Here is a 23,479-nt window from a genome sequence, read left to right on the forward strand (position 1 = left end):
TAACACCACAAATCAACAGAAACTAATGGGAACAACCAGAAGAGAGGAGGACAGGATTATACGAACACCGCAGTTGCAGTGAGAGTGCATTAACCAGCCAGCCAATCTTTACAGCTCTAAATCATGCTAAATTAGACAAGCAAAACACAAGGAAGTATCTCTATAGTTTAGTTTGGCTGTGAGCTCAGGTGCATAGATGAAGAAGCCTTTTGGGGCATGTGGCGGAAGAAGGCACATGGATGTTGGAGGCTGGTGGCAGCTGCTAGGAGGAGCTGAACCACCATGGGACTAGGTGGGGTTGTGAGGAGTGGCAGCAGCCCTGGGATAGCCCTCTGCCTTCTTGTCCGCAGGGAGGAGGTAACAAATCAGTCCTCCACACTCATCACTCATGTTGGAATGGCTCACAAGGCATATACAAAACAGGCCGCGAGTTCCTGCGCTAATTCACCTTGCAGCGGTGGGGTCTTGCAGGCTGGGGAACCACCTCCTGAGGTAAGCTTTCTGGATCACAGTCAAGTTACCACTTAACCGCTAAGCAGGCTTCAGCCTTTTAAGCCACTCTCCCCAAAGCAGATTTTGCAGGTCTTGACTCGTGACTGTATAGCCCTTAAGAACTTTTTTTCCACCTTTCCTTTTTTTTACACACACGGTTCAAAGGTTTCCAGCTTTATTCACCATGCTGCAGGGAGGGAGGTTACCCACACAGCGGGGTGATGTGCCATGAGAGACATGGGCCTGAGACCTGGGTGGAGGGCAGCACCGTGCCTTGATGGCAAGCTTGAGGGTGGGCATGGCAAGGGAGTGACCGAAGGATGGAGACATCCTAGCTTCGGCTGGAATATTAATTTTCCAGCTGCCATACACACCACACTGCTACTGGTGACATCCCAGCGAGGCCACAACCTCCACACCTCCCTGATGCACCTCCATTTAGCTGCACGACCATCCCAGCCCACATTCGGCCCAGCCCTGCACACCAGCAGCTGTGGAGACCCGCGGTACGGAGGTGAAGCACACCTGCTCTCCAGGATGGCTTCTTCCACGTGCGTGCTCTTCTCAGAGGCTGGGGCCCCGAGGGAGGTCTGGCTCATGGCTGACAGGAACTTCAGCAGCAGCTTGGTGCTCTCAGTCTTTCCGGCTCCACTTTCTCCGCTGTTGAGGAAAAGACATATGTTCCACTCACAGCTCCAGGACAGACTGAGCTAACAACCATCCCACCCACAGCAGAGAGGTGATCTCCAGGAAGAAACACACAGCACGGCCTCTGCAGCAGGCAGGGGAGAGGCAAAGGGTAGGGTGGTGCGGGTATTTAGGCACAAGTCATAGCACATGGAGCAGCGGGAGCGAGGCACATCATGCAGTCAGGGAGTAGCTGGTTCTCCCATTTCTGACCTTATCAGAACACACTGGCTGTCATGGCGCTTCCACAAGCAGCAGTAGCACTCGTTAGCGGTGGCGAAGATATGGGGAGGCAGCTCACCCAGGCGGTGCTGTCTGTACAGGTCTATGGCATCCACACTGTACAGACCAGGGATGGGCTTGTAAGGATTTACTGATGCCAGGATGGAGCCAATGTTTGTCTAAGGGGAGAAAACAAAACACAGCAAAGAAATAAAGCTCCAGAAAAAAAAAAAAAAAAAAAAAAAAAAAGAAGAAAAAAAAAGAAGAAAAAAAAAAAAAAGACAACAAACCTGGTCCTGAAACAACTCATGGTGAAGGGATAAAGCCTGAGTGAGGAAACTGGGCTTCCCCAGTTCGGCAAAAAATGTCAAACCCCAGTGCAGGGGCTGCATCACTGGGTATGGATGGGGCAGTTTGAGTTTCACCATTTGATAATAAAATGGTCTTAGTCTTTTGTCTTTGCTAAATTATGCTTAAACAATTCAAAAACATGAAGCCATCTTCATACCCAGCTACCTTGCAATATGCTTGAAGCTGAAAAGTACAGCTGGGATTGAAGGAGGGTCAGAAGACACCTTCAAGGACCCTTTCCAGGATCCCAAGTGGAGGGGGCTTGGCTGGGTTCAAGCAGTTCCTGGACAAGGAGGGGACATGGAGACACACACATGCAAAGAGCCACTAAAGCGTATCATTCATCTGCTGAAACGTACTGTTTGGAGCAGCTTAAATCAAGTGGTAAAGCCAAATCAAAATTGACAGCTGAAGCCCAAGGATTTGAGGACAAAAACACTGTTACATTTTCTAAACCCTCTATTTTGAAAAATATTTATTTTGAAAATCTCCCAGTTTAAGAAGAGTTTACAAGATGTAAAATAAAATACCCAAAGCCTAATATCTAATTTCAAACATTCTATTTTGTGAACTCAGAAGGAAATTCATTCTGCTTTTTAGGGCATGACTTTTTCAGTGCAGCCAACCAGCTCAAATCCAGTTATTCTCAGAGCTGCAGTTCAGAGCAATGGTGCCACCTCTCTCCTTAACAATGAATTTGTAATATGGTTAAAGTCCAGCTTAAACCCCAATGCTGGTGTGCTGGCCTCCTTCACAGGGCTCCCACACCTTGGGCTGCTCTGCTCCAGGAACACCCACCTCAGCAGAGGCGTCAGAGGAAACCCTTAGAGAGCTGCATTAGGTAAAAGCCAGGGGCAAGATCTAGTCTTATGTCCAAAACATGAACTATCAGTCACCACATATGGATATAGGGATTTGCATGCATCTACTGGATAAGCTGTAAATGGAACACGTGGTGTTGAGAAAGACACAAGCATTCTCCCTTCCAAATGAAATCTGGGGACATACTGCAATGCTACGCTCCGAAGCCAGAAGCCAGACTGATAAGATGCTGTAATCACCAAACTATATGAGTCATTTATTAAAGCAGCAATCACGGATCATCAGGGAAAAAACATCACCTAGACCTAACTGCATTATCAGCAGTACCCGTATGCGCAGACTAGCATGGAACAAGTCTTGAAGATCATCTCATACGGAACTTTGTAGGCAGAAATAAAATTAATTGGCAATAGAAGCAGTAAGCAAGCAGATGATCTTTGCAAGGAAAGTGGGAGGAAATGGGAAAGCACTGAGAAAGAGAAAATGGATTAGGAAAGAGCACTGTACAACCAGCTGAGCAACAGATACTGTGTGGAGACTGCATAACAGAGATGTCCAGAAATCCATCCTAACTCTTCTCCCAAACCTTCACAGAGCTTTTTGCTCTCACATGTTTTACTCTGCACTTCCCACTCTATTTTCACCTCTCCCATGGAACATGCCGCAGCCCTTCCCAGAACTTCCACTGCAGCCATCTCTCAAAGGTGTTTCTAGGAAACTTTTCCATTTCCCAGTTGCACTCTTTATTACCTGAAGCCCCTTATAGATTACTTCTGTTCACAATTTATAACAGCAGTAGCATTTGTGCATCAACCAGGTACATACTGGCCACTGTATTAGCAAGGAGTGATCTTCCCCAGGGAACTCTGCAGAGCAGGACATGCCATGCTTGGCTTGTCTACATCTCAAGTCCTACAAGAGTGGTTAGACATGGCAAAGCTAGAAACAGCACAAAATGTGATGGTCCAGCTCCTGGCTCATTTATACATCACTAACATTATGTTGGATATACTTTTTTAAAGGATTCGGGAAATGCAGTAATGAAAGGGGATTGCTAAATGCTGCAGGCTGTTGCTGTGCTCACATAATTTTCTGAAACAGCTTGGTAGAGCCTGAAAAAAATGTCTTTGGAGAACAAAAGATATCAATTTGACATCCTCTAATTATTATTATTACCCTAATTAATTAATATTATCATTGCCCAAATTACTATTATTAATAATAATTTATAATTATTATGTTAATACTGGTGTTTCCAGGTTACCCATTCCTTCAGTGCTTTTGTTTTCCAGAAAATGATTATATTTCTCACCTTTTTTCTGATCTCTGTGATTTTCTTTGAGGTATTTTTGGCCCTGACTGATAGGCATAACTCCACTCAGTACAGCTTTACCTGCAGCCTTAGCCTACTACATTCAATCTGTTGAGAGTGTTGAGGAAGGTATTAAATAAACTCAGACATTCATTTCTGGTATTGACAGATCACTGCAAATCATTAGGTGGCACTACAGCTGACATTCTCAACTTTTGCTTAGCTGAAAACCGCACACAGCAGCGCTATGGCAAAACTAACAGCCAGTGATGGGGTGACTGCAGCGTTAATGTCTGCACCACAGAAATGCATCGCACGTGTCAGGTTTGGTGCCCGCCAGGTCAGGCAGTGCACAACCACACACCAGATATAGTCCAACTCAAGGAGGGGCTTGCAGTCCTTCACTGAGGTGTTCCAGAAGTCAGGCCCTTTGTCAACCTCCCGGACACTCAGATCTGAGGCGTGCAGCTGAGATGCATACACTAGGCACAGGTGAAAAATGTCATGACACCTGAACATTAACACCTTTACACACGGCTGGCGGAGGCACGGAGCTGGAAGAGGAGCAGCAGTGACAGAGCATTGCTAGAGGCTTACAGAGAGAGGGTCCTGTGACATGGCCACAGAGCACGTGGTGTGGCATTTCTGGCACAGGGCACTGACTGAGAAGGGAGACAGCCCTGCCTCACATTGCAAAGCGTGAGGGACAGCAAACGGGAGATGGACACCCAAAAGGGTGGCCAGGTTCACTGGCAAAGAGCTGCACAGACACACTGTGGGTGCCAAGCACTGGCCAGGCAGAGCAGGAAGGCTCTGCCCCAACAGTGTGTGCACATGGGGGCTGTGCTGAGAGACAGCAGGCACGGGTCTGCAGAAACCAGAAAGGATGCACAGCATCTTCCACATCCCACTGCGGGAGATGTTTCAGAAACCGGGTCACTTTATTGATCATTTCCTGGAATACAGGTGCATAGGGTTCGGTTGCCTTGGTAACAGTTGCCACGCAACACAGATTTACATTTTTCCTGTCATAATCTGAAAAACTCTGGGTACACATACAGGATGGACAGGCAAGATAAGGATAAAGAAGGCCAAGGCAGTCTTCACAATATTTCCTCCTTGTCCTCTCCAAGCCTCACCAGAGCACACTGCCACCCCAGCAGCCTCACCCCCGGTGTGCTTTCCTTCACACGTCCCTCCCCTGCCACTTATCTCCTTCCTGAGGGCCCAAGAGGGAATCAGGACATGCTCTGGGTATTCACTGTGCAACTCAAAAAAGACATAACTGCTTCTACAAGCAGAAGAAGTAGGCAACAGGTTTGCTTTCCTAGTTTAGTTGGGCTCTTTGTCCAAATCAGGAGGGTATCTCAACAACAGCATACATGTACGTCCACTGCACTTCCCAGTCTACTTGGCCATCTGTAACCTCTGAACTGCACCAACAGGGAACCTGGGGAACATGAACACCAGCTGGTAAAACACAGATGTTCATGGAGGATACGGAACTGCACAATTACCACAGATCCTAGAGCTTCTAGGATTTTTGTTCATGTTTGGGAAGTTCTTCTACATACGCAAAGAGGCCTCTCTGGTAGGGGTAGGATCTCACAGGGCTGATGGAGCTGGCAAGGCACAAAGCAGAAAAAAACTCCCCTTTTATCCACATGAAACAATGCTCAGGAAACAATGCTAAAATCAGTATTTCCCATGAAAGGTGGCAGCCCCAAAGGTAAACAAAAATCATCATCCTGAAGAGATGTGGCCCAGTCGAGCACTTACATAGATGTTACCCTGCTGGTAGCGCTGGTGCAGGTTAAGCAGGATGGCAGCTTCATGCAGATCTCCCAGCATGGACATGTCTTCTACCCCATCGATGCTGGTCTGGTGCATTGGCAAGACCTTTTCTCTGGAAAGGGAGGCCTTGGGACACTGGAACACCTGGAGGAATGGGGAGAAGGACAAATAAGAGCTTGCCACCTGGCCATACAGTCTGATTTCCTACCAGAAACAAGTGCTTTTCCACAGCTTTATCCTTCAGCACTGGAAAAGGAAATGAATAAGGCACAGATCCGTTCCCTATTTTTATATTAGTAGTTCTTCTATTCCTGTTCCTACCTATTTGAGCTCCTTGGCCAGAACCCATGGAGCACACACCCTTCCTTTGCTACTGGGTTGTTCTCTCACCTTCAGTGCTGCCAGGAACAGACCAATACAGGGCTACCTGATTTCTGCTGAAGTCCCCTTCGCAGGAGCAGGGTCCCATGAGGTGCACCAGGCTAGGCACATAGCACACACCGTGCTCATGCTTGTGGGCAGTGGTGGCAGCTGCTCCCAGGAGACCAAGAATGGTCTTTCAAAGAAGCACAGGGGGATCACATCTCTGTAGCATGGTCTAGGCAAAGATTATTCATGTTCCAGGTTTGGCCCTGGAGCAGACAGTGTCTGGGAGAGGGAGAGGATATTGTGTTGAGGGCAAAGGAAAGCGGGCAAAGCAGCTGAGAAGCCAAAGGAGTGACATCCTGTGTGCATGCTGGCATGGACATATGTGATGTGGCTTTCGAAGTGTTTGTACAATGACATCTATTAACTTCTGTCACTGCTCTGGGAAGTGTATTCTCCTCTGTCAACACAGTTGCAATCTTCCTGCCTCAATTGCTGCAACCTTCTTCCTGCTAGAGCTTCCTCCTCCTCAATAACCCACTCTTCAGCTATCGGGTCATCTTCTTCACCCCCGTTCACACAGCTGAGACTAAATTGCTGTTCCCCTCCACCATAGCCACATCCCAGCCCTCATTTCCTCCTCCTCAGGCACGACGCTGGCATTTCACAATGCTATTTCAGTTGCTTCCCACTCTTGGATTCAACCGTGTGCCATCTCCCACCCATCCTCCCAGGCTGCGCTAGATAGCCAGACCCAAGCTGTGCAGATGGGACACTTCACACAGGCAGCCTGGAGGAGAAGCAAACTGGCCCGCAGTAACCTTTCCAAAGTAACTTGGGCTTTTCTTTCCCTTCTGAGGCACCCGGCTCTATTTCATCTTCATCCCTGCTTCTCAGCTCACCAGGTGCCACCAAAGGACCTGACGGACCCCACAGAGAGGGAGCCCACGGTGTATAGCATGGATCTCAGTGCTTTCTCCTGCCTGCTCCCTTGCAGTCCTCAGGCTGCTATAGCTGCTAAGGAGAGGCCAGCCCGGCAGCTGGAAGCTGCAGACAGAATCAGGTCACCCTGCCCCCTCCCAGCCACCTCGCCAGAGCTGGAGCTGCGGCAGGGAGCTCACGGCAGCAGCACCATGCAGGCGCCCAGACAGTGCCCCTTACAGCACCCTACCCGCACCGCTGACGGAGCAGCAGAGGGATAACCTGCTGCAGGATCTTTGTCTTTGGAGCAGACACTGCATACGCTTCCATGGGAGAAATAGGGGAGCAGGTTGGCAGAGTGGGACAGAGAAATCTGGGGAACAGTACAAGCTACAAAGGTACGTCAGGAGCAAAACCACTACAGCACTTTCAGAGCATGAGCCAGCAAACCTCCCTGCCTCTCTTCCCTCTGCTGACTTGGACTGATTTTGGAAGGGGACAAGTCCAAAATGGTATGATGAGATCTGCCTGGCAATTACTCATTTACCACCACACCGTCAGCACTTGTGGCTATTTGGGCCAGACAAGAAACAATAAAAAAATGTCTAGGGAAAAAGCTGAGTGCACAAGTGTCTCAAAAGATAGCAGACGTTTGGCAGCACCTGTGCCAAGAGGCTGCTATGTCTGAACAATAATTGTGCGATGGGTCAGAGCTTGTTTACTTCCTCCTGTAGAAAAAAAGAAGAAAATGGGACCCTGAAGAGTAACACAGCCTTGAACACAAGGCTAAATGATTAGTCAGGACTAGATCATCATCTATTAACCCTGTCTTGAGGCTTTTGATAGTGATTATACATCATCCCTCCCTAAAGAAGAATCTGGTCCAAAATCCACAGTTGCACAGGTGCTCTGGTAGGACTGTAGCAAAGCCACAGCAAGAGGAGTGCTCATTAGCTCTGGTACCCTCTGGACAGAAACACTGCTCACGCTTCCTCAGGTGGAAGCTGGGTCCTCCAGCCCCATTAGGATATTGGAGGGGTTTTCTCCATGCGTGTCAGAGGCATGTGGCATGGGGAAGAGCTTTCAGGTCTTCCCTAGCACAGAGGGCTGGCTTTTAGCCTGTCCTCTGGCTTCCAGGGTGGACACGTTTCCTGTCTCCGTATCACCAGGGATCATTCAGGGTCCCGGGGACAGGAGACGTGTTTTTTTGTTCTGCCCATTGTTGCGCCAAAGGGGTTTTCCCCAAGAGGAGCTCTGACGTTTCAGAGGCACAAACGTGACCCAGACACGATGACTCTCCACCCTTAGAGCTTGCAGGGTGCTGCACTGACTGGCCAGCCAGGCCCTTTCCCAGGCCAGGAAAGAGGCCTTCACTACTCCCCCACTCAGGTCTGGACTCCTCCATCAGCCTGGAGCACAGTTCAGAGGAGCACCCTCCCCACCATCCTGCCTCAGGTATGGTAAGCCAAGGCTGGCTTCAGTGGTTTGCACTACTGAGCTGATTCCCCTGGCTGATTTTCCCTGAAGCAAGTGAGAAGGCACAGACAAACTGATCTCTCAGCAGAGCTGCCTCTGGAATCCCCCTTTTCCAAAAACAGCTAATGTTTAAACGGAAAATTATAGGCATTAACAAGCAGTTCCTAATTAATTTGGGAAGAAAAATACCTTTTAGTCTTCTAACTAAACAAGCCCTCAAATACCTCATGGATACTTCACAACGCAGCCAAAGATTTCTGCTTTCTCCCCAGTGATGAAGTTTTCCTCCTCGACCCCAAATTCACCCACTAGTGTGACCCTGAGCACACAAGCAAAGCTCCCACCCAGCATCTGTTATGTTTATTCATAAAGCTTTGGGCTGGTCTGTCTCCAATGCAGTTTCCAATCTCTTGTGTTTCATAAACGTCGGCTCCTCCTTTCCTTCCAGGAAGTCACATTTCTGATGGATTTGTTGCTTGAGAAGTTTTTAAAGAAATAAAAACAAATGGCAAAAGCCCTGAAGTGTAAGACTGGACACCTTACCTCAGAGCCACAGGGAAGCTGGGCCAGAGCAAGCACGAGGACACTAGATTTAGAGATTAACTGGCTCATCCAGTCCAAACCCAAATGAAGATGTTTTCATCTGAGTTTTCAGCAGGGATAAGACAGACGATCCCTCCTAGAGTTACCAAGTAATAAGCAATAAAGAAGGAAGGCAAGGGAAGCACACAGGACAGGTCTGTGGAGGGCACTGACTAGAGAAAGCCCTAGAGCCACCACCGTGTGCTTTTTCCTGCATAAGCCATAAAGCACACAGCCGAATTTGACTAAGAAAAAAACCCTTGGTGATGGCAGTTAATAGTTTTCCCAGGGTTAGCAAACCGAGCTGACTCACCGAGGATTAGGACAGTCCCTAGGGGTCACTTCCTACCAACAGAACTCCACGAGCACTGCAGCAGGCACACCAGGGAATTGCAAGGAGCACAGGGCTGGAAATAGGGCAGGGAAGAGGTTTGTTCCCCATTGCTGGCGGAGAGCAGGCAGAGCTGAACAGAACAGCCCTTACAGCCACATGGCTTGGAAGAATTTAATCGTAGCAGAAAGGGTTGATTACCTGGTGGGGCTGCATCCTTCCTAGGAGCCTTTTGCCGATATGATGGCACCATTAATGCAGCTTCATCACAGACGGCACAAGAACAGCCATGCAAAGGGAGGTGGGTGGACAAATGAAGAGAAGAAAGGGAGACCAATCTTCTTTCTAAGCTTAGTTAGACCTTTGGCATTGTTTATAATAGAGTTGGGATACTTTTCAGGCAGCGGCAGCACTTGAACTGATACATTTCCTTTTAACATAAATATGCAAGATCATGAACTCCATCTTGCAACTTGGCGTAGGCTACAGCCTCATGCAAACCTCCACTTACCGTGCCATAATCTGAGGTGAAGAGCACGTTTCCATCGGCACATGAGCCAACAGTGCATGGCTGCAGCTGGTCCTGCTCCCGCAGCCATACCCTGGCACCCTGCAAAAATCAGAAAACCTCCCATTAGAAAGAACTGCAAGGTCTGCATGTGGGGTGTGAACGCCCAAGCAGAGCTGGAGGAAGCTGCAGTGTTCTAAGGCTACTTCCAAACTGCAGCTGCTTACAATTTTTAAGTGAGTCCTATTTAAGTTTTCAGGGAAGCTAGTTTGAACTTCTTCAATATAACAAGAGAGGAACAAAAAGCAGCTTTAATGAGCTTTGTGAAGAAACCAACATAAGGAAACAGCAGTTTTTATAGAAAGTACTGGAAAGATACAAACACAGAGTAGTGGGTTAGACTGTCTAAACATTTTTCAACTTAGAATAGCAGGTCATCAAAAGTCATGCTATAATAATAATAGAAAATGTAAATAAAGCCTGTTTACAATTTCATACACCCACACGTCATTGTAGGTCAAAATGCTCTCAGAAACCATCAGCCAAAGCTAAGCAGATTTCACAGAGCTTTCTGCTTTCCTCTCTTGCAAGAGTTTCCTTGGATAAGTGACACAATCTGAGTGTTTTTCTGATGTATATATACACTGATGTACACGTGATGGCCCTGACGTGTATAGTCTCACACACACACCACAATATCTTAAATTGCTCAGTGTCTCCCCAGACAACCCTGAGCACAAAGGCAAACTTCTGGTAACACGTATTTATGTCCAGTCGAAGCTGATTCTCAGCCTTGTGTTTCAAGACCTCAATACACAAAGCCAGGCTGTGTCACAGGAAAGGATGGGTGAATGGCTTTGCTGTGAAAACCTGGGCGGAGGGGAAGGTCCAGGGGAAGGTGTCAGGATGTGAGCAGAGATCAAAGTCTGGGGCTCACCATACCAAATGTAAATTCCATCTGCAGCAGCTGCTGCAAAGGCAAAGCTGTATGAATTGCATGGATCTTAAGTCAAGAAATAGATTTAAGAATTACTGCTAAAAAAAAAGTATTAGAAACTAGGCTTGAGGATAAGAAGTCCTTGGATAAAGTAATAGAAAAAAGGGGCTCAAAATACAACTTTAATGGATGCCAACTGACATACAGGAAAAAGTGTGTGAGTTTCATCTGAAAACTTTCTAGTTACATAGAAACACAGCCACGTGGCCTCCTAGTAGTCATCACTGCCCTGTGGCCACACCAAGACACCTCTGTAACCATGCAGATGATCTTAAACTTTACATGTTTATTTGGGCTAGGTAATAAAAAGGTCATGAAGACCAAAATTACTTTAGCTTTTTTGATGGAGCTTTCACCAGAATCATGCCCAAAATGGTGTTGTGCAAGTAAGCAGCCAGTCAGCACCTAGAAAAAAGAGATAAAATGCAAGAAGAACAAGCTGCCCCACCAGATACAGTCTGCATTATGCAGAATTAGGCACAGCATCAAACTGCTCTTCAGTTATCGCAAACCAATATGTTCTGTCTTCCCATAGAAATCAAACTCTGCTTAGCTAGGTATTCAGAAAAAGCCAAAGTGCTGAACTGTTCAGGAATATTAAGGACATCCCGCTTTTTTCAATCGATTCATAAACCTACTTTCTTCCTAATTTGTTTTATAACCCTACGATATTGATTATGAAAGCCCTCTTAAACATGTCAGCACCATTACCTCCTTGTTTATAGGCTTATTATATTTGAAGAGATATGATATGATTTCCATATTACATTAGACAGAATGTGGAACAATAGTTTATTCTTACTGGTTTATTTTACTATTTTTAACTACTTTGGTCACTTTTAATACTTTAAGACCCTGGATTTTCCTTTCTCTAGAAGATATACCTACAACCTCCGGCCCTCCCAGGTAATGAACTGGTTTTAATGACGTTAAGGAAGCTGGCATAATTCTAGCTTCACTGTGATGTTCTCTTCTAGATTTCCCACAGCAGGCAGACTGATTTCACATCACTAGATGAATGAAAAACACCGGTTCAAGGATGTATGCCAATGCGAGAATTGTGTGTGAAGCTCTGCCCTCATAACCAGTGAGCAATTGAAATAAAGTGTTTTCTTAATGTTACAGATTCGAGTTTCAAGATCGCAGAGAGATAGCAAGCAATTCATTGAATAAGGAATTCGAGGGACTGTTAGAGATCTTCGCAACATCCTCTTATATTTTCTGAAACTTGTGATGCTTGAGACGGTGTCCTGAAGTACCCAGGCAAGACACTGGTGGTTAGAAATCATCCATGTCCCAAATCGTATTCAGACTCTTCACAAACATCCTCCACTAATACATGTTGCTGTTCACATCGTTTTCACTAAAGGCTCCTAGCTACCATCACAATATCAAGAGCAAAGAATCATCATCAAAAACCTGAAAATATGTTCCCGGAGTTCCCAATAAAGAGCAAGATGAAAGAAAACCTTTTCTAATATAAGTAGCACATTCTCAACAGTGCACTCTCAACAGCCTGCAGACACCACTAACCCACACAATCACAGCTGGGAGCTCCATTAGTCAGGAGCTAGACCCACACTCTCCCCTGCACACACACACAGCATTAGCAGCATGCCTTCCTTGCAAGACCTCGTGCACACCTGCAGACAAAGGGAACCCAGGTTACACACACTTCCCAGTCCCTAAACTCAGAAACTAGTTTGGAGGAATAGGCAGCTGATGATCAGCTACACAGAAGGTGCTCCACAGGCACCAACTCTGATTTTTTATTAGGTATCATTTAGAGGTGAGAAGGAGGGAGACAGACAGTGTGATCCCTCTATCTTTGACTCCTAGAAATTATCAGAAGGTCCAGACTAACTCAGTTCCCTTTCCCAGCAGAAGTCCACATACAAATATAGTAAGAAATACTCCCAGAAGCAGAAGACCTACTTCTCTTGTACAGCATTGCATCATGTTCTACAAACTTATGGGAGATCCTTCTCCTGCATGCTGCCCAAGAGCAGAAGGCAAAGAGATGAAACTCCCAGGCACTAGGGTATTTCAGCTGTCCAAGACTTACTTCAGTCCACTTTGATGTTTCAGCAGTTTTCACAACAGCAATTGCCTCTGCCCAGTAGAAGTGCACTGCACCCATTTATTTTGTTTCCAGAAGGAGCATCATGCTGAGACAGCCTGACTAGGAACCACAGAGCAAATTATTCTAACTTCTGCCCAGCATAACACCCATTTCCTGAAAGACTGAGTTTGTTTTAGTGCATCTCCTTCCCTCAGCCCTTTTTTTCTAAACATGAAATTCCCCAAGGAGCCCTGACTAAATACAGAAACAGATGGTGACACCAAAGAAACTGCCCTCACATCGTTCCCCTCTCCCCCAGTACCATGCATTTCATTGATCAGTTGAAAGGATTAAATTGAGCAGAAAACTTAAGAACTGCCAGGCAGCAAGACTAAGCTTCCATGGGAGAAGCAAGAGAAGCAAAGCAGAACAGCAATCTGCTGGGGTTGGGCGGGTCCCAGCTTCCGCAGGCAATACAGATGATGGGAAAAACCCTGCTCTCCAAGCACAAGATGGAAAAAGCTCAGTTTTTTGACTGGGATAGAGAAATTCTTACCTGCATCCAGAAACAAGACAATATCACAAAGAACGAAGCGACAAGCAATCACTGATTTGAAAAGAATACATTAATGGAGAGCTAAGGAATAGAGTGATGATTTTGTGTAACTGTTTTCAAATGAATAAAACTGGTAAAATACTAAAGATATTTGAGTTCCTTTTATAATGAGAATAGCTCTTCCCCTCCTGATTCCTCTTTTAAGTAGGACTTTGTCAAATTACCCCAACACCCTCAAACAGTGCAAGGACAGCAGCTACTGAAAGAAAGAATAAAGTAGTAACATACCAGAGTTCCTGTACCAAGAGGTCACTTGGATATTAAACAAACTCAGAGACCAGCATCCTCATTCCTACGGTCTCAGTGACAATCTGTCCACGATCTGGCCTTACCACAAAGTGCATAGCAAAGCACAATCCTGAAAACTGACACCATAACAGGGAGTTATAATTTAGAAAATAAAGTTGCTTGCATACCAAGAGCACTGTTTCATCAGCCCTGTCTCACGCTCACAGTGTTGTCTTTTACTGAGGACAATGAACTCTAGGACAACATTTTTTTGTTCTTAGAGCACCTGGCACTTTGGGGTCCTTGACTTGGAAATCCTTGCGCACGATCCTCCCTCCTTGTGCACAAATCTGTGCAGCTCCCAGGAGCAATGTGCTTGGCAGGGGTGCATCAGGTGGGTTTATCAATGGTCCGGGAGTTACTCAAAGAGGAAAAATGCTTTTGGCTGAAAGATATTTTCCAGAGAACGAATCATGCAGACAACTGCCCAGCTTGTTTCCATTATGGCATGTTTTTGTGATGTTGTCTTTGTGAAAGAACAAGGCTCTCAGCCTTCAGACCTATCTGCAGAGATATATTATTAGAGACCAGCCCTTGCAGGGCCTTGGTTTGGGCCAATTCCTCCATCAGCCATTCTGCAAGGGGCAGGGATGTCTCAGAAAAGGACTCTCCTGCACTGTGAGTCCAAGATAAACACCACTGTGGGTGCTGTAAGTTTTTCAGCCATATCTGTCATTGTGTATACGCATACCTTTGTCCTGAGGCTGTTCAGTAGGTATTAGATATCCAAGCCTTGTGTTTTCCCTGCCGACAGATCCATATGCTCCTAGGCTTGGAAGCAGCATCGTGCAAAGTCAGCTCTCTTCCTGGCCTCAGTGGGCTTTGTGGTTGAAAGCCAGGCAGCAGCACTTGGGCTGGAAAGGCCCGTGCCATGCAGACAAAGCCAGGCTCGGGTTTCAATAAATGCACTTTTCAACAGATTGATCTAGATGATCATGAATAAGTGATAGGACAGAAATAAAGAGACTTAGCTAATGGACACAAGACTGGTGGGGAGGGGGAGTCTGTGACACCCTAGATCCATATGGGAAGGGATGCAGAAACCCTGCGGCGTTTCTTGTGTCAGTCTGACATGCAGTCACCTAGACAGTCCCTAGGTTAGGTGTGACCAGCAAGAGCGGTGCCTCTGGGGGCCTGGGGCAGCCCAGGAGACCACAGGTGGAGAGAGACAGAAGCAGGAATGGCTGAGCCAGCAGCAGCCGACATGGAGCGGCTGGGAAGAGCAAAAATAACAACAAAAAATAATTTACTTCTTGTGAGGCACAAGGATGACCTGCTGTGACGCTAGGAGGGACTGGATCTCACCTGGGAATGTGCCGTGGTTGCAGCCCCACAGGCTGTACCCGTGGGGCTCAGGGAGATCCATGGCCAGCACAGCTCCTGGGGCCGAGCACAGCTTGTGGGGCCAAGACCCAGCTCAGCCCCTGGCTCAGGCAAGTTCAGTTATCAGCCCTGCTCCTTACTAATTAAGGGGAAAAGCCCTCAGCGTGCCAGCCGATCTGCAGAATAACAGCTCTGCGTTATCAGGAAAAGGTTGCACGTCTTAAATCCTCTCAGAGCAGTTCGTCACTTCTGGTCACTTATGTACATGCACCGATTGCCACCCCTCTCGCCACCCCCTCCCATCTGCTCTGCGCCTCCCTCCTCCCCCAGTTTGGCTGCTGCACTGCCTCTCTCCTCCTGCACGTCTCCCTGCCTCAGATATCCCCCAGGATGCGCCTGCTCCTTCAAGGCAAGAGCAGCCACCCGCTGCAGCAAGCACACCGGCTCCTCGCCACGAGACAATTTGACCAACAGCTTCACAGCTGCAGCTGGACTGAGGTTTCCCACTTGTCCCCAGCACAGCTGTGCCCAAGGCCCACCAGGGTCTCGCAGCTTTCCCTGTAATCACGCCAGTGCCACAGCACCTGCTGCAGGTTGGTGAGTCTGTGGGTGCCAAAGGCAAAGGGGCCGTGGAGTGACCATTTGTCTCGGTGGCAGTGCCTACGCCCAGATGTGACACTTAAGCAGGAAGGCAGTTTTTATCTAAACCAGAGGAAGGTCAGAAGGGGTAGTTTCTGCCCATCCTGCTGCGGATGACAGCACAGCTGCCGTGTGAAGCTGGAGACGGTGACAGTGTCACCTTCTCTCCAAAACCCACTCAACACTGAAGCACTCTTGCAGCACTCTCATGGCATTCAAGATCCACAGAGGAGAGCTCAGGGCCTCACGAGGACACAGCAGCCTGTCAAAAAGAAGCCAGCCCCAGCGTCTGTGCAATGCATTTTGTAAAACTCTCAGATGAGGGCCCTGAAACTATTTCTTCAGCAGTTTCTGTTAAGCATAAATCGGGATGATGGCCAATACCTTTCTGCATCTTGCCACATCCTTGACTCCAGTGATTCCCTGCCATGCAGAGTTGTACCGGCTAGTCATAGATTATATGGAAAAGCACAGTTTTTAAATCAGTCTCATTCCCATGAAGCAGAAAATCCCCTTTTCTCCTGGTTAGAAGTGGAAGAACAGAGGATCCCAATCCACCTTCTCTGTCTCATCCATTATTTTCTGCTCTTTTGCCATGTCTCTCCCTATTTGTCATCTCACTAATAAAGTATTCTCGGGTGTTTCAAACTCTTCACGTGAGACATTTTCCTGGTGTTTGATCGTCCTTGGTGTCCTTGCCTCAAACACCATGCAAAAAGCAAGTGGAGTGCCTCTGAACTGGGATGCACTTTCAGCCAATCTGAAATAAGGGTGGAAGTGGAAAAAAATAAAATAAAAAAAAGGGAAACAGCCCATATAAGTAAGATGTTGGGAAACAGAAAAGACAGCAGAGTCTGAGCTTCTCTACTTTCTCTTCTAAAATCACTGGGGAAAACAGCATGTGCTGGTGGCAGTATCCAGCTACTAGATGGGGATGAGAGCATTGTGAGTAACAATGGAGACATGCACAAGTTTTTAATAGGCAGCCCTGGAAAGCACCCCTCTTGCATCACATTGAGATGCTGATGAACTTTCCCATATTCTAGTAAATTGAAAGGACACAAAACGCTTTAAAAATCAACAGGTCCAAGCATTCCCAGAGATCTGAGTAATAAAGTTTCTCAGCAGCTGATATTCATTTTTGATAAGCCTGGCAATGAAGAGGAAATTCCATGAGACCGGAAGGGTCACAGCCTAAATGAGGGCTCTGGCAGGATTATCCCAAGTAGCCGTGGGTTGCTTAACCTGACAACCCCAGGGAAGATAAAGAGTTTTTTGCCCCCAGCATTTTCAATGTAATGGTAGTGTAGTGTCCATCATTTTCCAGTGCCAGTAAGCATGTGGAAAGATGGCTAGTCAAACAGATGTCTTCATTCTTTTATTAGCATACAAGCATAAGAGATAAACTGGACAGTAATAGACTCTCATAAAGCAGTGTTCTGATAGGAGACAGGTCCTGAAGAGCAAACAGGTGAAAAAGCGAAAAAAAAAAAGCAAAGGTTCATCAAAGCAGTAGTTATGAATGGGGAAAATCATTACTGAGTGAGGGAGTTCCTAACAAAACTCTGCAGGGACAGGGCCAATACTATTCTGTGTTCTCATCAAGGATGTAAAACCAAAAGCAGTGCTGCTAAAGCTGGCAGATGCCAACATCTGGTAGATCAGTAAGTGTTCACAAGGATGAGACCATCAGAGCAGCGTGGATTCCACGCTTGTTTGGACAAAATGGGATTAAAATACAGCCAAACGGAAAGGTCAGATTCAGGGGAGAAGGAATGCAAGAACACTTCAAAGAGAGGAATGTCTACTGGAAAGTCACAGACCCAAAGAGGATTGTGAATTGCTGCACAGAAACTCCCAGGACATTTGGTTGCAACAAGAGCTGATGCGTGTCTTGGGTGGATAAACAGGAGCAAGGAAGTTTACTGCTTACTTAGGCTTTGAGGTGTGAGAAAGAACCCTTTCAGAGAGCATCTAAAAAATTCAGTCATTTCTGCTCTTCAGACAGATCCCTTGTAATGCAAAAGCACTTGTGAAAATGTTAACGTCATTATGTAGATTAGCCAGAGCCAGGGCTGCCCTATCTAGCCCAGACGCTGATAGCATGGGGATGAGAGCAGCATGTGGCCCAGCACGGGCTGCAGCCCTCGCCTCGCTCCCTGCACGCTCAGCCCCCTCCTGCTTGCAGACCCCTGCGGCACTGCTGCGCTCCCGCTGCCCCTGCAGCACCAGCACAAAGGCAGCCGGGGGCCTGAGGATGATTTCTTGCAGGCTGAAGAGATATTTGGGATGGAACAGCTCTCACGAAGCAGAAGCAGGACCCAAAAATGGATGTGGCTGCCAGACACTTCAGAAATGAACCAGGATTTATTTTAAACCCAGGTTGTGTAACCGCTTGAAGAAACTGCAAAAAGCGGGGGATCCTCCAGAAATAAGAAGACTTTCCAGAAAGCGTGATTCAGCCAAATCTTAATCATTGGTTCAATATGCAAGTAAGGGGAATGAGCAGGACTAAGTCCTAATGCCAGGGCCCAAATTTCCACCTCCTCCTCAAAGACACCGATCCCCGCATCTGCAAGAGGCCTCGCCACTGGTTCACTTCACCCAGACTCGTGTGGCAGAAGTTTCAATCTTAATGATCCCATTTAAATAGCTTGCCCATTTTCCTTAAAGTAAAATGGGAAATAAGATGTTGCGAAAGGTTCACCGTTATGGTGGTACAGCCACGGGAGGCGAGAAGCGAAAGCGGCATGGCACGAGGAGGGTTGGCAGGCAGCCTGCTTCGTGTGGGCTCCCCTGCACCCAAACTGCAATTGCTGCTCCTGAACAGGGCAGGGGGTCCTTCTGTCCCACCTCTACCTCCTGACAGCTCTGGGAGGTCTGGGGCAGACACAGCTGGGATGGGGGATTCTGCATGCAGGACATCCGTGCTGAGGCGGTCCCATGGGTATCTTCAAGGACAGCCATACTTCTCTTTTCTGAACCGCACAGACTGACCAGAGAGGGGTTGCTCTGTGTCATATTTACTTGGTGACCCTCGAGCATTACATTTGTAGTGGTCAGCATTTCTCCTCTTCCCAGTCTCTTGAGATCCTCTTTTCTGGGAGGTCACAGTACTCTTGCTAAGCTATCAGGGAGCATGGTGAGGCGTGTGGTCCTCAGGGGAGGAGAGGCTCAGTGGGATTTCTCCCCCACAGAGCAGCCCTGCTGCTGCAGACGTTCTGCCTATCGCTCCTTCCCAAGCTGGCATTTCCCTAAGCCAACAGTTGTTAACACACAGGCCCTCATCTCACCATTATCTGGGAAGACAGCACATCACTCATGGTCAGCATCATCAAAGTCAGCTGGAGCATTTATTTCCCTGTGCTGCAGACAAGGGGCTGCGGGAGGATTCTCCAGGCTGCCTGGCCAGACACCTCGCGCAGTTTGGGGCCGTGGAGGTGGCTCAGATGCGCACATGGTTGTGAGTTGGGCAGCCCCTGTGCTCCAGACAGGCTGCTCCTCCACGGGCTTGGCCCTGGGGCTGGTCCCCATACACCCCTGGGGGAGGACAGGGTCAGTGAGTGAGGACCATGCCTGCTGTTGGGAGGAGAGCAGAGACCGCCACAGCCCTGCAGGACATCAGCACAGGATCCCCCTGCCTTTCTGCCCCCACCTTAGAAAGCTTAAGGACTTTGGCGGATTTGTTCTACAACATGGATTAAATGTGCTGCATTTCACCAGAAGAGCCATGAGGAAACATGTTTAACCCTTACAAATGCCAGCATGTCTAGGCCTATGACAGGACAACGGCATCTGTGACTCCTCCAGATGCTGCTGCCTGGTTCAGCCTGACGTGGGGCCATGCTGCTGGTCACTGGAGAGCAGAAAGGGCCTCAGAGAGGGACGGGATGGGAGCAGAGTCTCCTTTAACCCTGGTCATGGCACTCCTGCTCCTTGGGGAGACTGGAGAGCGAGTCACATCCTCTGTGTCACCCCACATCCTGCCCATGCTCCAGACATGCAGGGAAAGCACCACCCGGCATGGCTGGCCGCAGCCCTTCCCTCCGGGGCCCCTCCTCCCTGAGCGCCAGGCATCTGATGGCAGGCGTGCGTCCAGAGCTCTGTGCTCTGCCACGTGTGGGGATGAAGGGTTTCCATGCCAGGGCACAGCAGGGACAAGCCATGGCAGCACGCATCCCACCAGCTCACTGTCTGTGGGTTGCAGTCAGGGGAGGGCACAGCCCGTGGGAAGTCCTGCGGCGGTGCCATGCTGGCACAACCTGCCCAAAGCACCCCCACAGCCAGGACACATGGGCTGAACCCATCATCAAGCCGATTATCATAGGTGGACTTCAAAGCACAAGAACTGTCCTGGTCTCCGCCAAGTCAAGAGGGGAACCAGGGAAGCTGGGAAGACACGCAGCATCCACACCTAACCCCAGACACCAGTTGCGTGGCCCCGCATGCTGTCTGAACGCTGGCAGCACAGGGTGGGAGCCTGCTGAAGCCAGACCAGCAACGTGCTGGGGGTTGAGCTATCCATTGTGAGGGATGACATTCATCCCCCGGGACAATCTTGGCTTCTGCTGCAGCAGAAAGAGGTGGAGCAACTCCCTTCTGCTCAGGCGCTGCCCTCCCACCAAGAACCCCCATGGAGAAGGAGGAAGAGTGGCCGGGGTGCAGCAGATGCCAAACATTCCTGCTCCAGTGGAGCCACGATCCCTGCTCTCACCCCCACCGCCTTTCCTGCAAGGCTCGACGCTTTCCCACGTGTGCTCGCCCTGGTTCTCCAGCCCTGGCCACCTTGCTGCACCAGGGTTTGAGCCCGTGACTTACAGGAGATGTAATAAAAGTCCTAGAAAGTCTGGGCTTCAGGACTGCCCCCAGACCTATCCAGGAAATCCCTGTTTCACCAGGTAAGGGCAGAATCACGCCTCGATGTGCGGAGCTGGACAAAGCGCAGAGTGCCTTGCTGGGTGCTGCTGCAGACACACACCTCCGGGCATCCTCTCTGCCACTGCCCTTTTCTGCCAGGCACTTCAAGCTCCTCGGTGGCTATTCCCGGTTCCCAGTGACAGAGGGGTGGCCACAAAGGCTCTGGTGAAATGGCCCTTTGGGAAACCCTGGCCTCTATCTGATTAGATCCAGGCTGCCAGGAGCAGCAGGTTAATCAGTTAATGGCTGAAACGATCCTGGGCTATCCGCTGCGCTGGCCCCGGGGCAGCCCCTGCCGTGCAGCCCAGGGGCAGCGGCTCCTTCCTTCCCAGATCTGGGAAAACATCTGCTGCGATAAGGCCAGCGCTTCCTGGGGGAGGGTCAGGCCCCGGCCCATTAGCTGCTCCGCAGGGGCTGGAGTTCCCCCGGCGCACCCAGGGCAAGGCAGGGGCCAGACACTGGGTTTAATGGGCTGGAAACCAATGGGGACCAGAGAGGGGATGCCTGACAGCCCCAGCCCCAAGGCCCCAAATGTGATATTTTCAGAGCTAAGCCGCAGACCTCAGGATGGTCCCATGACCCCACAGAGCCACCACGGACGCTGTCGCCAACAGGGCCAGCACAGGCTGCCCCCAGCCTCGCAGGAGACACCCTCACAACCAAAGGCAGCACCAGGCCAGGCTGGCAGCTTGTCGAGCAAAGAGGCAGAGAGCATTTCAGGAGGGCTGGGGCACACATGGCACCAGCCACCTGCATTAGGGCTGCGCACCTCCATCTCCCGAAGGCGCGATGGATGCCCCGCATGCTGCTGCAGAGCACCGGAGGAAGGAGCGCTACGGGCACTAACAGGACCACAGCCCATGTCTTATGGGGACCAGCCTGGCTCCGGAGGAGCCCGCTGGTGTGAAGGTGACTGGGCAGCAGCCCCGGCGAGGCAGAGGCTGGAGGCGGGCGCACCTTCACGCCGCACGCTCCCCGGCTCCTCGCCGGCCTCGGCTCTGGCCCGGTGCCGCGCGGCGAGCCGAGCCGTGACATGCAGACGCAGGCAGGAGCAGGCTCCGGACCTTTAAGTCGCCCCGGGGGATTAAAGCAGCATGCGAGCGTCTCCGGGCAGCCATGACTATGGTGCGACACGCACCGAGCCCGCAGCACGAGCGGCTGGAGCCGCGCATCCCTCGGGCTCCGGCTCCCCCAGCCCACGCGTGGGCTCCCGGACCCCACGCAGGGCCCGGGCGGTGCTGGGGAGCCCCGCACGCCACCTCCGAGCGCTGATTAAAATTTAAAAAAAATAATAATAATAATAAAAGTGAAACTTGGGCTCCGCTGCCGCGGGCAGCATCCTCCCCGCGCCCCCGCCGAGCCGCTCCCTGCGGCGTCAGCATCCCACCGCTGTGCCCCCGGCGCCCACCTGGCGGAGAGAGGCGTCCATCTCAGAGCTGCATCGCCGTGCTGTGCCGAGCCGTGCCGTGCTGTGCTGAGCCGTGCCGAGCCGAGCCGTGCCGTGCCGTGCCGGGCTGGGCTGGGCTGGGCTGGCCGCGTCCCGCCGCCGCTCGCCGGCCCCGTGCCGCGCTGGCTCCGCCTTGCGGGGAGCGGGGGGAGGCCGGGGCCGCCCCCTCCGCCCCGCCCCGGGCAGCCGGCACCGGAGGGGGGCCGGGGACACCGGGCCGGGGGCAGCGGAGCGAGCGGGGGGCTGCTGCGGGGGAAGCTCGCCCCGGAGAGGGGCAGGGGGCCGGGGGCGACGGGCAGGTGGGAGTAGGGTCGGGAGGGGTCCCCAGCGGCTGTCCCGAGGGCGCTTTGGGGTTAGGGTGCTGCAACGGCAGGGGCTGGGTGGTGGGTCCCAAAAGCGCGGCGGGGAACCTGGTCTGGGGAAGGGGTGGGTGGTGGGGTGTGCGGACGTGTTCCTTGCAGTGGGAAGAAGTTAGTTTGTTTTTCTGGAAGAAGGAAGGAGACCTAACTGAGGAGGGGAACAAGGCTTTTTTTTTTTTTTTTTCCTTTATTATCATTTTCCTGGTGAGTAATGTGCTTTTAAACCTACTTAAAAGACAGCGGAGGCTCTGAGGGAGGTGGCAGTACCTTGCCCAGCCTCTGCCACACCAGGCCACTACAGCCTGCGCTGACTGCCCTCGCCACCCAGCTGTGCCTTCGCTATCAGGACTCTCGGTGAGGTTTCCTGTGCCATGAGTCACTGGCTCTGTGTCCTTCCACTTTGACACCTTGCTGGGCATGACCATCCAACCTCCTTCGTGCTCGTGCGGGATTAGCTGAATCTACACCACTTTCCCCGTCTTATGCAAGGCAGTGCCAGAAGCCCAACCCCGCTCCTTATCTCACATCTAATACTCCTGTCCTCAAGGCCAATTACCCTGTTAGCAGTGGGGATTGGATCGACTGCACGCTGACTTGTCCTTGACAGTCCCCTCTGCGGCCAGGCACTTGTCATCGGGCTGTTTGTGCCTCCGCCAGCCTTCCCCAGTAGGAGTCAGCTCCTCCTCCGCTGCCGCTGCTTCCGCAGGCGATGCTGGCTGCCCTGCTTCTCCTCTGGGTGCTCAGTGGGCTGGCAGACCCCTCATAGCTGTGGCAGAAGCAGGGAGCACACACACGGCCTTTACCTCTTCTGCCTAGCTGCCAAGGGTCTCCTCCTTCCTCCTACATCTCCAGAAGTCCCCTCTCGGACTTCTCCAGTGGGGAAGCTTTGGACATGGTTCCTGTCCCCGAGGCTATCGAAGTGTGACACTCATAGTCCATGCCAAGAGAGATCAGACAGTGAGGTGGG

At 50.2% G+C, this 23,479-nt stretch overlaps 1 protein-coding gene across 5 annotated transcripts in view; it reads right to left on the minus strand.

Moving 5' to 3' along the window:
* The window catches only part of LOC309879512 (unconventional myosin-X-like), an 84,987-nt gene extending 62,502 nt beyond the window's left edge, over positions 1-22,485 (minus strand). The window contains exons 1-5 of one of the 5 annotated variants that reach the window (XM_082763262.1): positions 22,115-22,485; positions 9,868-9,966; positions 5,666-5,824; positions 1,393-1,580; positions 1,018-1,152 (exon numbers count right to left, since the gene is read on the minus strand). In XM_082763262.1, coding sequence (XP_082619388.1) covers positions 1,018-1,152; positions 1,393-1,580; positions 5,666-5,824; positions 9,868-9,966; positions 22,115-22,135 — 602 coding nt within the window. In that variant the 5' untranslated portion in view covers positions 22,136-22,485. Of the gene's footprint in view, positions 1-1,017; positions 1,153-1,392; positions 1,581-5,665; positions 5,825-9,338; positions 9,356-9,867; positions 9,967-22,114 lie in introns of those variants that run through there. The other 4 variants (XM_082763263.1, XM_082763264.1, XM_082763265.1 and 1 more) reach the window with 4 other exon arrangements.
* Between the last annotated feature and the right edge of the window lie 994 nt (positions 22,486-23,479).

Source organism: Aythya marila, assembly GCF_965140915.1.
Source record: "Aythya marila genome assembly, chromosome: 6".
Lineage (NCBI taxonomy): Eukaryota > Metazoa > Chordata > Aves > Anseriformes > Anatidae > Aythya > Aythya marila.